The 19,947-nt window shown below is 39.7% G+C and overlaps 1 protein-coding gene across 7 annotated transcripts in view; it reads right to left on the reverse strand.

Moving 5' to 3' along the window:
* Positions 1 to 10,376: 10,376 nt before the first annotated feature.
* Positions 10,377 to 19,947, reverse strand: part of si:ch73-103b11.2 (myosin phosphatase Rho-interacting protein) — a 253,084-nt gene continuing 243,513 nt past the window's right edge. For 5 of the 7 annotated variants that reach the window (XM_041229193.1, XM_041229192.1, XM_041229189.1 and 2 more), the window contains 2 exons: positions 19,006 to 19,091; positions 10,377 to 13,268 (listed from right to left, as the gene is read on the reverse strand). In XM_041229193.1, the coding sequence (XP_041085127.1) occupies positions 13,197 to 13,268; positions 19,006 to 19,091 (158 nt within the window). In that variant the 3' untranslated portion in view covers positions 10,377 to 13,196. Of the gene's footprint in view, positions 13,269 to 17,563; positions 17,623 to 19,005; positions 19,092 to 19,947 lie in introns of all 7 variants that reach the window. The other 2 variants (XM_041229191.1, XM_041229196.1) reach the window with 1 other exon arrangement.

Raw genomic sequence — 19,947 nt, forward strand, 5'->3', positions numbered from 1 at the left:
TTTTTGCACTTGATATTCTTACTATGTGTGATCTGTCTAACATGAACCAGTTGAACTGTATGTTGAAGAAAGAAATCCATAATGTATTTATCCGTAGCCAAATACACAAATCCTTTGCTAGTTTCTAGAAGGACAAAATGCTGCACCTCTTCTTCAGGCCTATAGGAACCCATGTTTAGCTCTTGTATATACTGAAAAGGTAGCGTACCTTGGGGTGCATCATCTTGGTCTACTTGCTGTATGTGATTTTGTCTTCCGATTTAAAGACAAAAATTAATTGATTGATTTTTCTTTTTTACCTGGATACTGCAGTAATTGTACCCATACATATTTTGTTGGGAACAACCAACAAAGATGAAAAATCTCCGGCTTGGCGGCTTTCTGCTTTTGTATTGATGTGATCAGTGCAGATTCGGGAGGAAAAGTGTTGCCGACATTTTTTTTTTTTTTAATCTTTCATTTTTAAACTATTAATGCATTTGTGAGAGTTGGTGCTGTTCGTATTTTGTTAATTTTTACATAAAACAAAAACTGAAAAAATAAGGCACAGGTGCAGACGTCTGTCTTGGCAAGTTGCTGTGAATTAAACAGTTATGGTGCGGTTCTACAGTTCACATTGCAGAAAGTGGTGAAAACCATGTAAAGGAAGGTGCTGACAAAAAATTAAGATACATATGTACAGTGATTTGCAGAAGTATTTGCCCCATGCAAACTTTTCACATTTTGCTGTACTTCACAGTGATTTCAAATTAGATTTTATATGTAGAATCTACACAAACTACTCCACATTGATAAAGTTAAAAAATGCATATAGTATATAAATGAGTAAGATTTACAGAAAAAAACAGGTTAATCTCAATTGCAAAAGTATTCAACCCCTTTGCTGCTGCAGCATTAAATCAGCTCAGGTGCAAATGATTTGTTTGAATGGTCACAAAATTAGTGAAATGGTTTCAGCCTGTGTGTACTCAAAGTGGTTTAACTTGCAGATAATTTCCCTCCGGCATAGAACAACATTCAAGCTACAACTCACATAGTGATCCCACAAAGCAACCATGATGACCAAGGAGCTTTTGAAACAAGTCAGGGATAAAGTAGTAGAGAGGCACAGAGAGGAGAAGGGTACAAGAAAATTTCAAAGGCGCTGATTATCCGGGCAAGCAGGAAACTGGTTTGGTCATGTCACTCTGAAGCCAACACTGACCTCGAGAGCTCTGCAAAGTTGCATGTCTGTGATGGGTGTTCACACATCAACAATAAGCTGGTCCCTACACAAAGCAGGCCTGTATGGATGGGTGGCAAGAAAGAAGCAATTACTCAAAAAGCCTCATCTTAAAGCACGTAGATGATACTGCAGACATGTGGGAAATGGTTTTGTGCTTAGAAGAGACAAAAATGTAACTTGTCTAAATTCCAAGCGTTATGTCTGGCACAAGCCCAACACTGCACATCACCCAGTCAACACTATCCCAACTGTCAAGCAAGGGATACTTCTCAGCAGACTAGGAAGCTTGTCAGGTAGAGGGGAAAATGGATGGTGCAAAGTACAGGCAAATCCTTGAGGAAAACCTGTTCGAGTCAGCCAAGACTCTGAAACTGGGGAGGAAATTCAGGAGCAGCAGGATAGTGACATGAAGCACAAAGCCGAAGCCACACTGGAGCGGTTAAACAAGAAGATAATTGATGTTCTTGAGTGGACCAGTCAAAGTCTTGACTTGAATCCAACTGAAAATTTATGGCGAGACATGAAGATTGCAGTCCATCGACCATCCCCAATAAATTTATCAGAACTAGAGCAATTTTCCCATGAATGGGCAAAAATGTCGTCATCCTACTGTGCAAAGCTAGTAGAGACCTATCCAAAAAGACTCATAACAGTAATTGCTGCAAAAGGTGCTTCTACCAAAAGTACTGACTTAAGGGGCTGAATACATTTCATTTTGTACATTTTCTTTGCATGTTTTGCTGACATTTAACTTCCTTCTCATATAACAATGTTCAGTTTAACCACTACAGCTTTGAATAAAAAAGGTAGTTTGAAAAACTGTGCAACTAAGTCTGCATTTCTTTATTGGTCCACATGAGTAGTACAAGGCGTTGGAAATCCATATTCGCTGCACAAAACCTGTAGACCTAATAAATATTCATCGCAGTAACTACAGCCTGCCTTCTGCATTTTCTTTGTGACCTGATGTTGATGGAGACAAAGCGAATTATAAAATACACATCATGTTTAAACAAGCATCTTTTGAAAAACAAAATGTTGCTAGATATTTGATTCCCATAGTAAACAGAGTGAAAAATCAAGAGGTCATTTTAAACTTTTTTTTTTTTTTTTTTTTTTATTAACAGAACATTAAGTTATACACGGACCCTTTTTAAGTTTAAGCATTTGTTATTAAACTTACATGACACACGCAATTAGTATTTGTTTTTATTAGCACTATATTTCCTTCCATTTTTTTTCCCATGGTAACATAAAATGAAGCATAGTCAAAAAATCCAACAGGATCCCAGATTCCTGGTACTTTTCAGCTTTTTTTTAACTTCTCACTTTCATCTCTGAACCAAGGAGATTTGTAAATTCCACAAGAATAAGTTTAAGTCGTTTAACAATGAACTGTCTTTGAGCAATAATGTTAAACATTCCTGTATTCATCATTTACAGCAATGCTATACCTTTGTTCTATCTAGAACATACACACTACCATTGTTACAACTCATTGGCCAGGATATTTTGAGAAGTTATACTGTACTAATAATTGGCTTTGCTAAAGATTTCTCCTGGAACAACAACATACCTAGAAATCCCTACTAGGTATGGGCATTTCAGTATATTTTAATAATCAAAGACACATAATTTACTAAACAATTACATTATTGCACTATCCAACTTTACAGCAATGTGCCACTGGCTAAAATAATGCTTACATAATACCAAAATTAAAGTAATACATAAAAATAACAACCACAGTACTATTTGACAATGCTTCAATAAACAGCTCTTTTTATTAACACATGTAATGTAAGCATAGTGTGAATAAAGCCTAACATAGCATAAAGCCTAATGCATAATTTCCAAACCGCAATTAAAGGCAACATAGTAAGAACAGCATAGAAATACAGGGGAAGACATGTAATTGGACACAGAACTGGTTAAAAAACAAAAAGCAGAAAGTACACTGAACAAAAATATAAACGCAACATGCAACAATTTCAAAGATTTTACTGAGTTACGGTCCATATAAGGAAATTGGTCAATTGAAATAAATACATTAGGCCCTAATCTATGGATTTCACATGACTGGCAATACAAATATGCATCTGTTGGTCACAGATACCTTAAGAAAAAAAAAAAGTAGGGGCATGGATCAGAAAACCAGTCAGTATCTGGTGTGACCACCATTTGCCTCATGCAGCACGACCACATCTCCTTCGCATAGAGTTGATCAGGCTGTTGATTGTGGCCTGTGGAATGTTGTGCCACTCCTCTTCAATGGTTGCGCGAAGTTGCTGGATATTGGTGGGAACTGGAACACGCTGTCGTACACGTCGATCCAGAGCATCCCAAACATGTCCAATGGGTGACATGTCTGGTGAGTATGCAGGCCATAGAAGAACTGGGACATTTTCAGCTTCCAGGAATTGTGTACAGATCCTTGCGACATGGGGCCGTGCATTATCATGCTGAAACATGAGGTGATGGCGGCGGATGAATGGCACGACAATGGGCCTCAATCTGCAGTCTAGCTAATTCAAAGGGATTTGGACCTTCTCTACTGGGCAGACTTCTGGCAAATTCATTTTAATGTTAAGAAATGTAAATTATTGCACATTGGGCGTAAAAATCCACGTTATAAGTGTAAAATGAACAGGGTGGAAATAGTAGACAAGGAGTTTGAAAAGGATCTCTGGGTTATAGTGGAGTCATCATTAAAAGTATCTCACCGTGTGGTGAGACAATTAAAAAAAGCAAATAGAATGTTTGGCTATAATGCAAAAAGTGTGGAATCTAAGTCTAAAGAGGTTATGCTAAGATTATACAAAGCCATAGTTACACCCCACCTACAGGCCTAAAGTATGCATTTTTGGTCACCTCTACAAAAAAGACTGCACTCAAGAAGGTACAGAGAAGGGCAGCTAGGCTGATCCCAGGACTTAATGACATGAGCTATGAGGACAGGGTAAAATAATTACATCACTTCTGCCTAGAAAAAAAAGAACGAAAACAGGACTCGATTTAAGTCTTTAAAATCATAAATGGTATAGATAAATTTAACGCAAGACATTGCTTCACATTTAGGGGAAGGAGCAGAACAAGAGGGAAGCTGAGTAAAAGTAGGCTTAGAACAGAAGGTTGGAAGCAACAAAAGCATAGGAATTTATGAATGAGGAGGCCATTCGGCCCATCTATGCTTGTCTGGGTTTGGTGTGGGAAGAAGTGCCTCCTCTCTGTCCTCCATTTAATTTCCAACTGTCGTCCGGTCTTGGTCTCTATGCTTCATCTAAAGTATTACTGTTAACTTTGTCAACTCCTTTTAAGATTTTAAAGACAATCAAGCCCCCCATTCTGCTCTATTCTAGGCCAATATACTGAGCTGTGCATTTGTCACAGTATGTACACAGTTGGTGGTTTAGCAGTCAAGCACTATCCATGTCCATTTATAGCTGGATCCTGTGGTGGTGTCAAGCAGTCATGCAAACCAAACCACACGATGTGTTGCATTACTTACTGTAAGAAATGCACAGTTCAGTGTACTATCAACAAGCAAACAGATATGACTGACTCCATAGCTACTCCTGTCAAGACTGAAATGCAATTTTATAAAATGGCTTTCTTATCTCAGTGGTTATAATGTAACTTTAAAATTGCTGCTATATTGTTATTTAAATGGTCTGACTGTGGCAGTTGTATGTGTGACATGTTATACAAATGTATTGTGTTTTTTCTGCTATGTACTGTGCTTTGCGATACTTTTGTATAAAAATGCAACAAATAAATAAATAACTATATTAAAATGGAACGATTAAAACAAACACTGCAAAAGGTGAAAAAAGAACATGCCAAGTAAAGTATACACCATGAATGTTCTTACTTGAAACCTCTACAGTTGATATTGGTTAGTTCTGTTGGTGGATTTGGATGAATGCAAGATGGGTTCCAAACAGTATCTTGGCTTAGATAATTAACACACACACACACACACACACTCCGCTTTAAGGACCATGTAAACAAGTGTCATTCTGTGACCATGACCGGGTAAACACAATACGAAACACACTTCATTTCTTTGACTCACTTGACCACTGTACTTTGCAGTACAGCTTGTTAACTCATATCACTGGATGCAGGATTAAATTTCACTGCCAGAGACAGTGTACATCAACATACAGAAACAAAACATGAAAGGAATTTGTAAAAAAAAGAAAAACGGAAAAAAACTAAATCCAATGTATTGACATAATTATATTAGAACACATATTCTGTCTCGTTTTTATATATATATATATATTTTTTTTTACAACATTTACCACAAGGCCACGGAGGTCGCTTAGAAATTCTCGCGCCTTCCTGCTTACCGCCAGCAGCCTAGGTGGCCTTCTCAGCCTGATGGGGCAACTGGGCCTGAATACCGCCCTCCACCCCAGACCAAGCAAGCAGGCAGAGGAAGAGCTGGCGGCAAGGGACCACCGCCGGCCAGGGGTAACTGGTTTTCCGGGTGGGCCTAAAAAAGACATGCCCCCTTCCAAGCCCAAGGGAGACCTCCCCTGAGGGGCTCCGGCTGCCACCTTCCACCGTCACAACCGGACTGACCACTGGACATGACCCATGGCAAGACTGCACCCAGGACTCCTGGGTGCTATCTATTATGAGACACGGTTACGCTCTGCAATTCCACTTAGGCCCGCCACCCTTCAAGGGTGTGCTCTTTACCAGCCTTGAACCAGCATGCGCAATTCTCCTTTAACAGGAGATCTCCAATCTTCAACAGAAGAAGCTGTGTGCTTGGTGAACCCAAGCGATGCCCTCAATGGCTTCTACTCCAGGTACTTCCTTGTGACCAAGAGGGACAGCGATTTCTGACCTATTCTGGACCGACGGGTCCTCAACATGTTCCTCAAACAAAGGAAGGTCAACATGTTGACCGCACAGCGTATCCTCCAGTCCGTCCAGCCGGGCGACTGGTTCACATCGATCGACCTGCAAGACGCTGCGCACAGAAAATATCTACGATTTGCCTTTCAAGGCAATGCATACGAATTCTGTGTGCTGCCGTTTGGCCTCTCGCTGGCACCCCGCACATTTTCCAAGTGCATGGATGCAGCACTGGCTCCACTCAGGCTGCGGGGTATTTGGATCTTGAACTACCTGGACAATTGGCTAGTTTGCACACATTCCAAAGCATGCACCGACGTGCACACCAGACAGGTCATAGATCACATGACGAAGTTAAGGCTCTCCATACATCAACAGAATAGCAACTTCGTACCGTCTCAATCCACAGTGTTCTTGGGGATCAAACTGAACTCTGTGAGCATGCTTGCCTCACTGTCGGAAGACAGGATTCGGTCTTGGGTGCACAGAAACTCGCATTCCATCAGGGCGGTTCACCTCCCCGGTGTGGACAACAAAGCAGCAGACCTCCTGTCCAGAGGAGCTCCAGACAGCTCGGAGTGGAGACTGCACCCTCAGATTGTGAAACAGATTTGAGAGAGGTTTCGTATGACACAAGTCGACCTCTTCGCCACAGCCGAGTCCACGCATTGCCCCCTATGGTTCTCTATGGAGAGAGACGGGGACCCCCTGGGAGTAACACACTAAATCACCCCCGGCCACAGGGACTCTTGTATGCGTTCCTGCCGTTACCGCTATTACCCCTGATGCTAGAGAGGATCAGGGTGGAAACAGCCCAAGTTTTCTGGTTGCACCCAGATGGCCGAGGTGCCCCTGGTTTGTTCTCCTCTCCAACATGTTGTTGGTCCAACTGTGGCAGCTCCTGCTCCTCAAGGACCTCCTGAGCCAAGTGGAGGGGTTGTTATGACACCCAAACCCAGCCCAGCTCCAGCTCTGGGTCTGACCATTGAACGGAGCTGTCTATCAAGACGAGGTTTGCCAGATGTAGTGGTAGAAACACTTCAGTCCGTTAGGGCGCCTAGCACTAGAGCTCAGTATTGATATAAATGGAAAGTTTTCCAAGACTGGTGCATTGCTGAAGGTCACGATCCTGTGACAATCCTAACCTTACAACATATGTTTGATGCAGGAAAATCTGCATCCACTCTGAAGGTCTACCTGGCAGCAATATCAGTGTGCCACGATAAAATTTACTTTGTGTCCCTTGGGACACACTTCCAGGCAGTGCAATTTCTTAAAGGGGATCGGAGGCTCTGTCCTGTAAAGCATGGTCCCTAAGTGGGATCTGGAGCTGGGTGTCCTTACGGGTCCCCCATTTGAGCACATGGTCTCAGCTGAGCTGCGCCCTGTTTTCCTGAAAGTGGCGTTTTTATTAGCCATTACGTCTGCCAGAAGAGTATGAGTTTCATGTGCTGTCCATCAATGACACATGTATGGCTTTCACTGGAAATGACTTGCGGGTAACATTAAGAACAAACCCAGCCTTTTTGCCAAAGGTTTTGGAAACCTGGAAACTTTCAAACCTCCCCCACACGAGTCAGAGGAAGACCGTAGACAGCGCTCGCTTTGCCCAGTCTGGGCTCTGCGCTGTTACCTGGATAGGACAGAGTCCTGGAGACAGTCCAACCAGCTGTCTGTCTGCCCTATCGAAGCAACGTCTAGCGCACTGGGTGGCAGATGCCATACGCTTGGCGTATGAAGAGACGGACTCCCCCATGCCGGGGGACATTACGGCCCATTCCACCAGGGGCCAAGCAACTTTGTGGGCTCTCTTTCATGGCGCCTCCTTGGATGAGCTTTGCAATGCTGCTACATGGACAGGTAGTCAGACATTTGCACTTTTTACCACCTTGATGTTGCAAACCGAGCGAGGCCCTCTCTGGGCTCTAGAGTTTTGCAGGCGGCATGCCCTTAGGTGTCATGAGGGCTCTGAGGCTATCGCCGTGAGGCTGTAATGTCGGTAATCTGGAGCCACGACAGCTTTGGAACAGCTTTCCATTTGGTAATGGTTGTCATTCAATTAAAAGGGAATGTTAGGTTATTACCATAACCCTGGTTCCCTGAAAAGAATGGCAACCTTTGAGGTTGTGTTCCCAGCTGACCTCTGATTTCGAAAGAAAATGGTGATATGCTACTGTGAGGATGTCCCTCTTCAGCAGGAGGTGGAAGGGACTTCCTTCTCACAGTAGGGCCCTGATAGCGCAGCTTTTTTTATAAATGCTCAGTGATTGATTGTCAGAGAGGCTCTTCCTATTCGGTAATGGTTGTCATTCTTTTAAGGGAACCAGGGTTATATTAATAACCTAACATTCTTGGACTCTACTATCGAGCCCCCGTACCCTCACATTAAGTTGTGTGCTACGCACTCTGTCCAGACGCTGTGCTCTGGACCTCGCAGCAATAGCAACACCCAACTTTTCTACTCATATGGTAGTGTACTCTGGCAAAACTGTGGCACTTACACCCCCTCACAGCTCTCTTTAACCACTCTTTACACTCCCTGTTCATTCTCCCGCTACACACTTTAAATCAGGGGTTGATAAATCCAACACTATTTCCCTACCTATAGTAATTAGGTTATAATCCTTATTTACCAATAGGTTCTCTATGTGCAAATCACTGTTAGTCAATTCTAAACCTGTTGTTCACTCCCTATGCTTAATTGCGGGTAGTCCTGACTTCTTGTTGAAACTGAATAGCCGTTATTCTAGATTTCTTTACATCTCAGGTCCCTTCGTGGATGCCAATTTGTAAGAAAATAAGGCTTAATATTTTCTTTATATCTATTGAGACCTGAGAGGAAAAATGGCCAGGTACGACAAACAATTTCAAACCATAGTAATCAGATTTTATTATTAACATACAGGTAAATTTATACAGAGAAATTCACTACTGCTAGAGTTTATGAATTAGCCCTGATACAGACTTACAGATAAAGTAAACATACATAGGTATTAGCTCTGGATAATAACCTTCAAAAAGAAAATGTCAGCTATGTGGACTAATCGAACCGAGTGACAGTCTACCTCAAACTGGCATTCCAATAAACATGTCACGTGACATCATCAATGTCATTCATTTCAAAACAGCAGAAAACTTTACAAAAATGATATGTTTTTATGTTATAAAGTATATACTTGTAGACAAGTAGCAAAGTCAACATTTGTTCTTAATTGCATTCGTGAAGCGTGCAGTTTCAGATGGACAGAAGTGTGGTTGTGGTTGCAATCCATTAACATATAAATTATATTCTAGAACATTAAATAGTTTTTATCCTAAATTGACTATTTTTACCTCAACTTTTCAACTCTGTCAAATTAGTAGTCGTTCTACCTCGAAGGCAACTCAGAATTCTCAGAATATCACTAGCACTGGTATAAAAAAAACATGGCATTAACTTTCATTGCTGTGGCGCTCTCAAAACTACAGTAGTGAAACATCTATGATAGTTCCAATGTGAACAAGCCTTTGATAAATATGGGTGTAGAATAACTAACAAACAATGACAGTGGTGCAAAAATATTTTATTACTGTTATAGATTATATAAAGTAGGGTTTTCATATTTACAAAATAAAAACGACAACTAAAATCACAATCTAATAAAAAGCCATACAGTCCAGTAATAAATATTGTGATGGGTGATGTTTCCAATTACAGTTGACAGTTAATCAGATAGCATAGGAACAAAGACATTTCATAGCTGCTTTATACACAAAATGACAGCATCTTTCGAAATACTGGTCCTTTTCTAAAATTCAAATATAGAAACCAGTCTTTAAACAATGAACATTTTGTACAGATATTGTGCTGTGTTTCCAAAACCAGACTAACCACAATATAGCAATGCCCGGTTCTACCTCACTGATAGTTTAAGCCTCTTTAGTCTAGAGCATGATCAGCTGATTTCACAGACCTTGATTAGCACTGATCTTGTACAACCCTTCTTAACGCAACAAGCGGTAGTCCAAGGCTGTTGTTATTTTGAGTCTGTCAAACCAGCCATGTAAGATTAAGACTAAGAGTAAAAGGATTACACTAGCATGCCAAAGCCATTGAGAACTGTGTGTCTCATTTACTACCACTGAGCTTTTTGCTTCACATGCAAGCCAAAATAAAAATAGTGCAGCATCAGGAGACATTTTCAGATAGGGCAAGGCCGGTCGTTAAATTAGTGTCCAAGTATTGCTACATTAGTGTCTGGTTTGGTTTTTAAATTAAACTTTTGGGGGAGCAGGGGGGGGGGGGGGGGGGGGGGGGGGGGGGGGGGGGGGCGCATGACGACGATATAACCTCCGATATCTATTTTGAATTTCAGAAAATACTGCATGTATTCAAACACAATTCTGTTAACACTCTAAATTAAAATATGTATAGTGCTGTTAGCAAGATATAGATTTAAAACAGAAAAGCTAAATTATGTGTAACAAACATTTACAAAGCATGCTTTGAATACTATACAGGTTTTAAATTATAAAGACCAAGCATTTATCAAGAGGTCAAAAGAGAGAGTGAGTGTGGATCAATAAAACATTAATGTGTGTTTCAAATGAAAAAAATGGTATTCTCCACTTTGTTTAGTTTGCTCAAGACACTGCATGAAGTTTCACCAACATCTGTGACTAAATTGTCCCCAACGAAATAGAATTAGGCAAGTCAACATTTTTGAAAGAATAGTCACACAAATTAGAATATATTAATGAAATTAAATGCACAATGTCAGTACTTTCATTAAATGAAATCATGCATGGTTTTTATAGTGCTTTATTTGAATGTACACGCTTGTATTTTACAGTAACTCATCATAGAAAACTTGAGAAAATATGCTTTGTCAATGTTCTGCCTATATTTCTTTTCTCTTATTACTTGTGCAAGATGAGTTTAGGGTTACATGTATTAATACTTCGTCTTTTAGCTCCAGCAATATTGATAAGCTATTTCCTGCAGCACCTTTTTAAAACAAATGTTAGAATGGCATGTTTCAAAAGGCTTTAACTATTCTTGTAGCAACACGTTTGCTTCATGTAGTATAATGCAGAATATATAATACAGTTCTTGTCTATAGCAATTTACCACCTGGTTTAAACCTTTTTAAATAGTTGTACATTTTCATTCAGACAGCAAGGACATCCAGACAGTACATTTAGAAAGCCCCTTGGATATAGAATGTGTGTTACACATTTAGCCTGTTTCTTTTTTGTACAGTATATTGAAATTTCTGTGAATATTTCTATGTTGTGGTTCTGCTTCAATAGCCAACACACCTGTCAAATTTACTAATTTTGCAGGCAGCTGGGAGACATCTCAGAGAACGAACTCTAGGCTTTGCTCAACCCATCTTTTCTGTTGTAAAATTGCCTTCAGATTGGTCCTTGGTTTCACACACACCCAACAAGCTGGAAATATAAAAAAGACAAGACTGCACAAGGAAGGAATAGGACAGCTTTGTATCTTATTTTATAGAATCTCACATTTTGCAAGTTATTTTATTAATACAGCATTTAGTGGGATCTGCATTTTCAAAATGAATGTTTGACATTTGCCATCTACAAAAAACCCTCGACTAGGGTGAGCAAATGGGGTGCAGCAGGCTGTGCAGTGCTGGTTGCTTTTTAAAATCACCATACATAACATCAGGCTGGAATCAGAAGCAGTGGGTCAAACACAGCTCCACCAATGGCAATAGGAATAACACTCCCAGCATCACCAATGGCAATAGGAATAACACTGTGTTCAGATATAGCTTTCCATACTTGAGTGGTATACAAAATGCTTTGATTTTTAAAAAAGTATGAATGTGTTTTTGTATTTGAACTACACATATGCATGTTGGCTGCAGATTCCTTAGCATCTAGGTTGAGCAACAAAAGCAAACAGATAGTAAGCAGTCACCTCTAGACGCAAGCATGGGTATGAAACTTCAAACAAAAAGGGGATTAATATCTAGAGTACTGTTTCCAGCCCACAAACACCAGGCACATTTACTACTACACGGAATGACATTTCATTGTCTTTATAAAGTCTACTCTTAGGATTTGTCACTATTTATTCAGTAATTGTACAGGCATACAGCAAAGAACAGGTAGTGCAACTCTAAATGTCCAGCACCAGTATCCAGTATGGTTGTTTGATGTAGAGGAAGCAGAATCTTCTAAACTAGTGTTTAAGTCCAAGGACAAGATATACAAAAGATTTCAACGCAGCACATTGAAAAGCAGTAGACACCTGAGGAGTGACTATACTGCCTGGGATAATTGGGACTTTACATACAAAATATGAATCTGAAAATAGTTACTTTTCGACAACAATGTTTATAGACTCTCGTCAAGGCCAGGAAAACGTTTTTCATCTAACCTGGCGTCCACCTTCTGCCCAACTTGAACAAACTGTAGGATCAAATAATTTTGTGCACTTCCAAATAATGGCTTCTTGTGTGAAATTAATCAAATTTAAAAAGAAAACTATTCCAATGATATGTCTGTTTTTTTTTTTTTTTTATTTTGGGAACGCACAAAATAAAATGTAGCTGCATGTCTGGCCTGGGAGTGGTAACTGCAGTATAGAGAGAACAAAAGCTAAACCACATGGAGTTCACATACAGACATGTACACAAACACACACACAGGCTGCCTGCAGAAAAGGAGTCAGAAAGTGTAACAGCAGAATTAGCATGGCAGAGAACATGAACACCAGAGCTGGAGCTGACTGCAGTAGGCAGGACACCAAGGAGTTGGGGCTGACTGGAGCAGAAAGGATATCAAGGAGCTGGTACTGACTAGACAAGAGAGGACATCAAGGAGCTGGGACTGACTAGAGCAAACAGGACATCACGGAGCTGGGACTGCCTAGAGCAGGGGACAGGACACCAAGGAGCTGGGACTGACTGGAGCAGAGAGGACATCAAGGAGCTGGGACTGACTGGAGCAGAGAGGATATCAAGGAGCTGGGACTGAAGAGCAGGGGATAGGACACCAAATAGCTGGAGCAGACAAGACACGAAGGAGCTGGGACTGCGTGGAGCAGGGGACAGGAGTATATCTGTATGGCACCCATGCAGGCTCTTTAGATCTTCTTGGAGTCTCTTGCTTCAAACAGTTTCAGTCGCTCTTGCACACTCAATCCCTCTTTCAGGCTCTACAGAGAGAAACATGAGGGAGAGTTAGAGAATATTAAAAATGATGGCATGGAAAAAGTCTGTACAAAAGAGCCTCTCTGAATGGAGAGTAGTACAGTACAGCACAGCACGTGCCACAGTGTTAGTTGTACATGCCGCAGGGAATGACAGATTATCTGGTTGAGAAGAGCTGTGTAAATGATGAGGTCAGCTCACACTGCTGCGGTCACCCCCCCCCCCCCCCCCCCCCCCCCCCCCCCCCCCTTCCATTTGAGATGAAATGAAACTTTGAAGTTGGGAGTTGTGGGTCTGTTTCTACTCGAACGTAAACCAAACCCAACTGGCACGGCTGCTGGCTTCAAAGATCTAATTCGCTAGGGCTTGGCAATGATTCTCAACAGTACTGAGGTGAGCTAAGTCATTCATATTCTAAAGCTTACAATGGCATTTCTTTATTCCCTGCAAAGTCGTACATACGGATGTGAAACTTGGTAATCACATTATTTAGCATAAGTTACTGAACATCAGATTTTGGTGTCTGTCCATACATTCGTCCTGCTGTATGTTTACATGTTCCATATATCTTGAAAACCGCTTATCCAATTGTTATGAAACTGGTATTAACATTATTTCTAAGTTATTGAGAGTTATCTGGGAATGTATGAGGGTATCTGGGTGTCTTTTCATCCATGAGTCTGCCACACTTATATTTTTGTATAAATCTGGAGAAACGTTTATCCAATTGTCATGAAACCTGGCATAACAGTTCTAGCTTAATGTGTTACAACAAATTCCTGTGTTAAACATATTGCTGAAATATCTTTTTCAACATATCGATTGTTTAGATATTTTTATACACACATCTTGGTCATAAATCAACTGAGGAATGAAGCTAAACATTTCCAAAAACTTCTTTTAAAATACAGCGTGAGGATTACTTCTGGCTGTGTATCTGCCCGACTCTCCCCACATCATGATTAATTCTGTGTTTCCATTATTTTATATGTGTCCTGTTGCAAACTTGAATGTGTTTTTACAGACTCAAAATTAAAATGTTGGTATTTTTTGCAAATCATATCCCGGTTTTGAAGCAGTGTCTAAATCATTGGGTCCTGGAAATGCTGGACAGTCTTACTCCCGTCTTTTTATATGGGTATTACGAAACAATACAAACCACTCTCTCTTTTTGTATGGGCATTATGAAACAATAAAACCTCATTGGTAGTCAAAAATGCTTTTTTTGTGAGGGTATTAGTGCATGCCTGACAAAGTCAACTCTGCTCATTGTCACTATTTTCACCAGTCCCATGGAAGTGAAATCAAGTGGGTTGACTGTAAATTGAACACTCTCTATGAAGCCTCATCTATGTGATCAAGAAATGGGCTGAATGGAAAAGTGTATTAATTTACTACAGTAACAATATTATGTACTGTAACCAGGGAAATTGTGAGTTAAAATCCTACCTGACAAAAACACGTGCAAACGTGTATTTATTGTTTTTTTTGTGTTAATTATCACCCGTACCTGGTAACTATTGTAAAGTAGTGCCAGGGCAGCGTTGTAAAAGCAAGCAATTAGTTTTGCAGGACTGTTGAAGTGTGTGCACAGCCATAACAGAAAAGGCAGTGAAAGCCTTTTTGAGTGTTTTGTGTGAAACTGTTTTTGTTGTGTTTTGTTTAGTCCGGTAAACAGCTTAGCTATCCGGCTTATTAGTGTATGTTCCTGTCTGTGGTATTTGGTGCTCGTATAAAGCCAGGTGTTTGTTTTCTGTTTTGTTTATTTTGCATTATTAAAAATCTTAGTGCGCAAGCGCTTTAAAAAACCTCCATCTCCGTGTCTGGGTCAGTACTTTAAAAGAGAGAAACGAACCCGAGCCGTAAGGCTCATTCACAGTATTAATAAAGGATTCTAAAATATCATTATAAAATTTTCCAACTAAACTATGCCTTCCAACTTGCACAAACTGACACCATTGCAATCTCATTTCTTCACATTTAGGGAACTGTGATGGATGCTTCAGTTTGTAGTGTTTTTTTTTTTTAAAGCAGTGTACGTGTCAAATTAGAACCATTAAAATGTGCTGATCTATCTAATGTATTTACACATATTCTATGCCGATATTTATTCTATACACACCGGCTTCAGATGCCAGGTATCGTGCAGGAACACAAAACATGCGACAGCGATGTAATAAGTGCATTTGGTAAGTGTCTGTTCAGGATTATTTCATGAGTATTAAGGAAAGTCATGAAAAGTATGTCATGAACCCATGCTTGTGACACTTGAATTCAATCGGAATTTCATTTGAAATCAGTAGGGAATCATGCACTAGTTACATTGGAATTACAGACACTTATTTGAAGGTGTTACTGTGCATTTTATTTGGAAACAAATGTCTAAAGTTTTCACAATGTAATTTTGCCTTCTATAAATTCACAGCGAAGATTTGATAAATCAATTGTTGGTTTCATTCGTCAGTAGCTTTATGACCCAGGATACAGTATAGAAATAAAAAGATCAAAACAATCATCATTATGTTGAAAAAATATATTTCAATAATACATATAGCACAGTCTGGAGCAGTGCTTATCCAATTGTGATTTAAACATTTCATACTATACTATATTCTTGTTCTAGACTTTATTTGTTTTAGACTATATTCCTGTCCTATAATGTATTCTTGTCCTAGACTGTGTTCTTGTTCTATACTATATTCTTGACCTATACTGTATTCTTGTCCTATACTATATTCTTGTCCTATACTGTATTCTTGTCCTATACTGTATTCTTGTCCTATACTATATTCTTGTCCTATACTGTATTATTGTCCTATACTGTATTTGTGTTCTAATTTATATTATACTCTTGTCCTATGTTGTATTCTTGTCCTAGACTGTATTCTTGTCCTAGACTGTATTCTTGTCCTATATTGTATTCTTGTTCTAGACTACATTCTTGTTCTAGACCAGTGGTCCTCAAAGTCGTGCCCGCGGCAGCTGTTCTTAAATTATCGGTCGAAGACATTTCTTGCAGGTCGTAGCGTGGAAAAATAAAGAAAGCTTTAAACACGTTTTCCAAGAAAAGCGCCACAGCAGTCTGTTGATAGTGCTGCTCGCTTATGCTGTGCTTGTACGTCCGCATTTTTCTTTTTTTTGGAATGGCTTTTGCGGTACAATCAACCAATTAAATATCTGCATTGTCTCTGCGGTAGCCCAAATATAAATTAGCTGGGTGGGACATAAACTGTGTCTGTTTCAGGTGCAGGTACCAACTGTAAGTTTAACCAATATCAGAGTCAAATATCTGCCAAGTTTTACGCAGCTGTGCAATCATAAGCAAGCAGAGGCCGTTCAAGGTATTCTGAAAATTGAAGGCGAGTGAGTAGCCAAAGGGAAAGTGAAAGATCTGACAGCTGTCCAACCATTCCTGAGCAGAGGCGGGGTGCTAATATGCCGGGTAAGCACTGAATTTCGCCAACTGTTATTGAGAAAAATAATACATTTCAGTATTTAGAATTACATTTTCCATCTCTGTATATTTTTTATTTCACCAGACAAGGGAAACACCGTAGTATATTTAGTAACAAATCCACTTTCTCTGAATAATTGTACTGGAGATGAGCGATCTTTAAAACAGAGTAGTGTTGATAAATTTGTCAAATTGAAACAACGCTATCTACACTTTTTTATTTTAGTTTATTTACAGTTATCTGTGTAAACATTCTGTTTAAAAAATATTTGCATTGCATATTTTATGTACATTATTTAAAGAATAAGCGCAGCATGCACAATTACTACCTAAGACTTGACCTTATTAGAGTGAGCCAAGAATAACCCCACTAAAACTCTTATATATATATATATCGCGAGAAGGCACAGTGTAAGATAAGAACCTATGCAATAGTCAGCGTGCCCGCAAACAGCCAAGTAAATTCAATTTATGCCCGTGCCAAAGTTACTTTGAGGACCACTGTTCTAGACTATATTCTTGTTCTAGACTTTTTATTTTATTTTATTTTTTACTATTTTAATTGAAATTAAAAGGTATAGCCCTCTTTCTATAGCGGATACACCTGCAGGTTCAGTGTTGGTGTTCTTTCAAAGCAGACAGGATATTTTATTAACATCACCATCCCGTACTGTAGCAACACATTAATACAATCTACAGGAACCACAATACAAAGAAGAGTATGTGTTGGTGTGTGTTGGAACACAGTATGTGTTGGTGTGTGTTGGAACACAGTATGTGTTGGTGTGGCACACAGGAGTGAAGGGTTTGCATGCAGAGTGTGACATGCTTGGCTGGGATACCTACATCACTGGGAAACTGTCTGGTACGCATCAGCTGTCCCATGAGACCTGTTCAATTACAGACTGGCAGGGCAAAAAACCAAGGACATAAAGAAAGACAGTCAACCACTGGTATATATGCTTATGAGCATGTCTAATGGTGCATCAATATCTCAACATAACAAACAAAACGTCAATTTTTGGCATATATTTTTTGTTTGTTTTTACCAACTCCAGAATATTTTACCTCCCTTCCCTGTCGGAGAACAAAGGGACAATGATGGGGGCGAAGATCGGCAACTTGGTGCAACTGGGATTCAACCTAGTGATCTCTCGACTGCATGGCTGCAGTAGGGTAGTGCCTTTCTGAGGTACGTGAACCACCAGTTGATAGGATGCATGTTTAAGTTTTATTAGTTTTTAGAAGAAACTTAATAAATTCAAAAATAACGTGTTAATCAATGTCTTCAATGCTTTACGTGTTGAAATAGTAAAACCAGTATCTGTCTGTATAGCGTCCTTTACACACAGAAAACCACATCTGGAGGTTTCATTGTGCCGGGTGTAACTACAAACAGTGACTTTATCTATACTTCATCTGGTGTATATCTAATGCATCTTTACCAGACAAATACTCACTGCCTACCTCTAAGCAGGTGAAGTGGTCCCTTTCAACTCACACTACAAATCTAATCACTTAGCTTGATTAGGGTTAGAGCAGGGGTCTCCAACCCTAGTCCTGGAGAACCCCTGTCCTGTAGGTTTTCTAAGTCTTTTTATATCATCAGTGGCTAAAGATCTGGAACATCTGTTAATCTTGACTAAGCCATTAATTAAGTAACAGCTTGGTTGAAATGACAACCAAAAGACCCTGTAGCTCTCCAGAAATAGGGTTGGAGACCCCTGATTTAGAGCAATACAAACTTGTGTTTAAACTGGAAGACAATGTTATTTATTGAACCTGTTGAAAGAATGTTCAGGGACATTGGTAGTTAAGTGAGTAGCATTTCATCTTCTGCGACACCCAATACTGTATAATACACTGAACACAATGAACACTTATATTTATTCATACAGTAAATTGCAAAATCCATCTAAGATGTGTGTATACAAGACTTGCTTTCATGTTATGTATTTGTTTTCAACACGTTGTTTGTAACGTTTTGATTGCTAACTTCGCTAGACTGCCCTCAGCTCAGAGAGGTAGAAATACAATCTTGATCTGGTTCAGGAGGAGGCCATTCCAAGTGTAATCCCTGCAGGATTTACTTCGTTATTCATTGATAAGAGTTTATATCAGATGAAAACATAAAACAATGCTTTGGAGTAAAATGGTTGCAGCTGCATATCCACATCTCTATCATTGATTCTAAGGTTAATCTCACTAAATCACTGCATTTTCCAGTTAAAATGTGTTGTCTACTTGGGTCAAGTTTCTTAACAAGACATTAAAATGTGACAACTTACCTTTGACCTCATGCTTCGGATCTGCCGGCTAATGCTTGATCTTTCCTTTTTAAGAAAATCCGGGTTACTTTTAGATTTCATGATATCTGTAGACAGCAAACAGAGAGAAACCCACTTTCTATCACACTGCTGTTATTTTAACACAACCGTTTCTATTGAAGTAGTACATAAACAGGGGATACGTCATGGAAAATCATGACATGGTATCTGTGATACAGTGATGACAAACAAGACTGTGGGTGACTTTATCCTTCTGAAACACATGGCCGATGACATATCACACCACATGTCAGGGTTCTTCAGCACAGACAAAAACAGATGAAAAAGGGTTTATTTTCTACCTTACCACATATACTACTTCAAAAAATGAAAAATGATAATAAAACAAAAGAAACTAGTGTGTAAACAGGTGTAAACAGGTATGTAACATGTAATGTGAATGCGCTTTCAGGGAAACGGAATTCAAAGTAACACCTAAGTAGCACAATCCACGCAGAGGTAACGCTTCTGAACTTTTCCTGTGCATTTACCACATACTGCTCTTTCACACAGGGCACAGATATCAGAGGTTTTATTTTTATTGCATTTAGCTACCTGGCATTGTTTTCTCTTGCGTGTGTCACTGCAGCACTGAATCCAGGTTGAACTGCATTTGCCTGCTGCTTTGCAGTTTTCTGATCGAAATGTTTCTGCCTAAGGTCTGTGACTATCTTAAATACGAAATCCCTCCTACTGATATTTTCCCCGGTCCATCCACTGCTTACTTTGTGTCATTGTAGAAATAAACAGTCTCCGTTTTTATCTTTTCAACAGTCCCGATGGCAACTGACATATGAAGGGAGCTGAGAATAATTACAATCTTTCTCAGCTTGAACTTCGTCTTAGCACAGTCATTGTGTTTCAAAATTGTACTGGAGTGTGCAGATGGTGGAATCTCTTCTT

The sequence above is a fragment of the Polyodon spathula genome, chromosome 26 (genome assembly GCF_017654505.1).
Source record: "Polyodon spathula isolate WHYD16114869_AA chromosome 26, ASM1765450v1, whole genome shotgun sequence".
NCBI lineage: Eukaryota > Metazoa > Chordata > Actinopteri > Acipenseriformes > Polyodontidae > Polyodon > Polyodon spathula.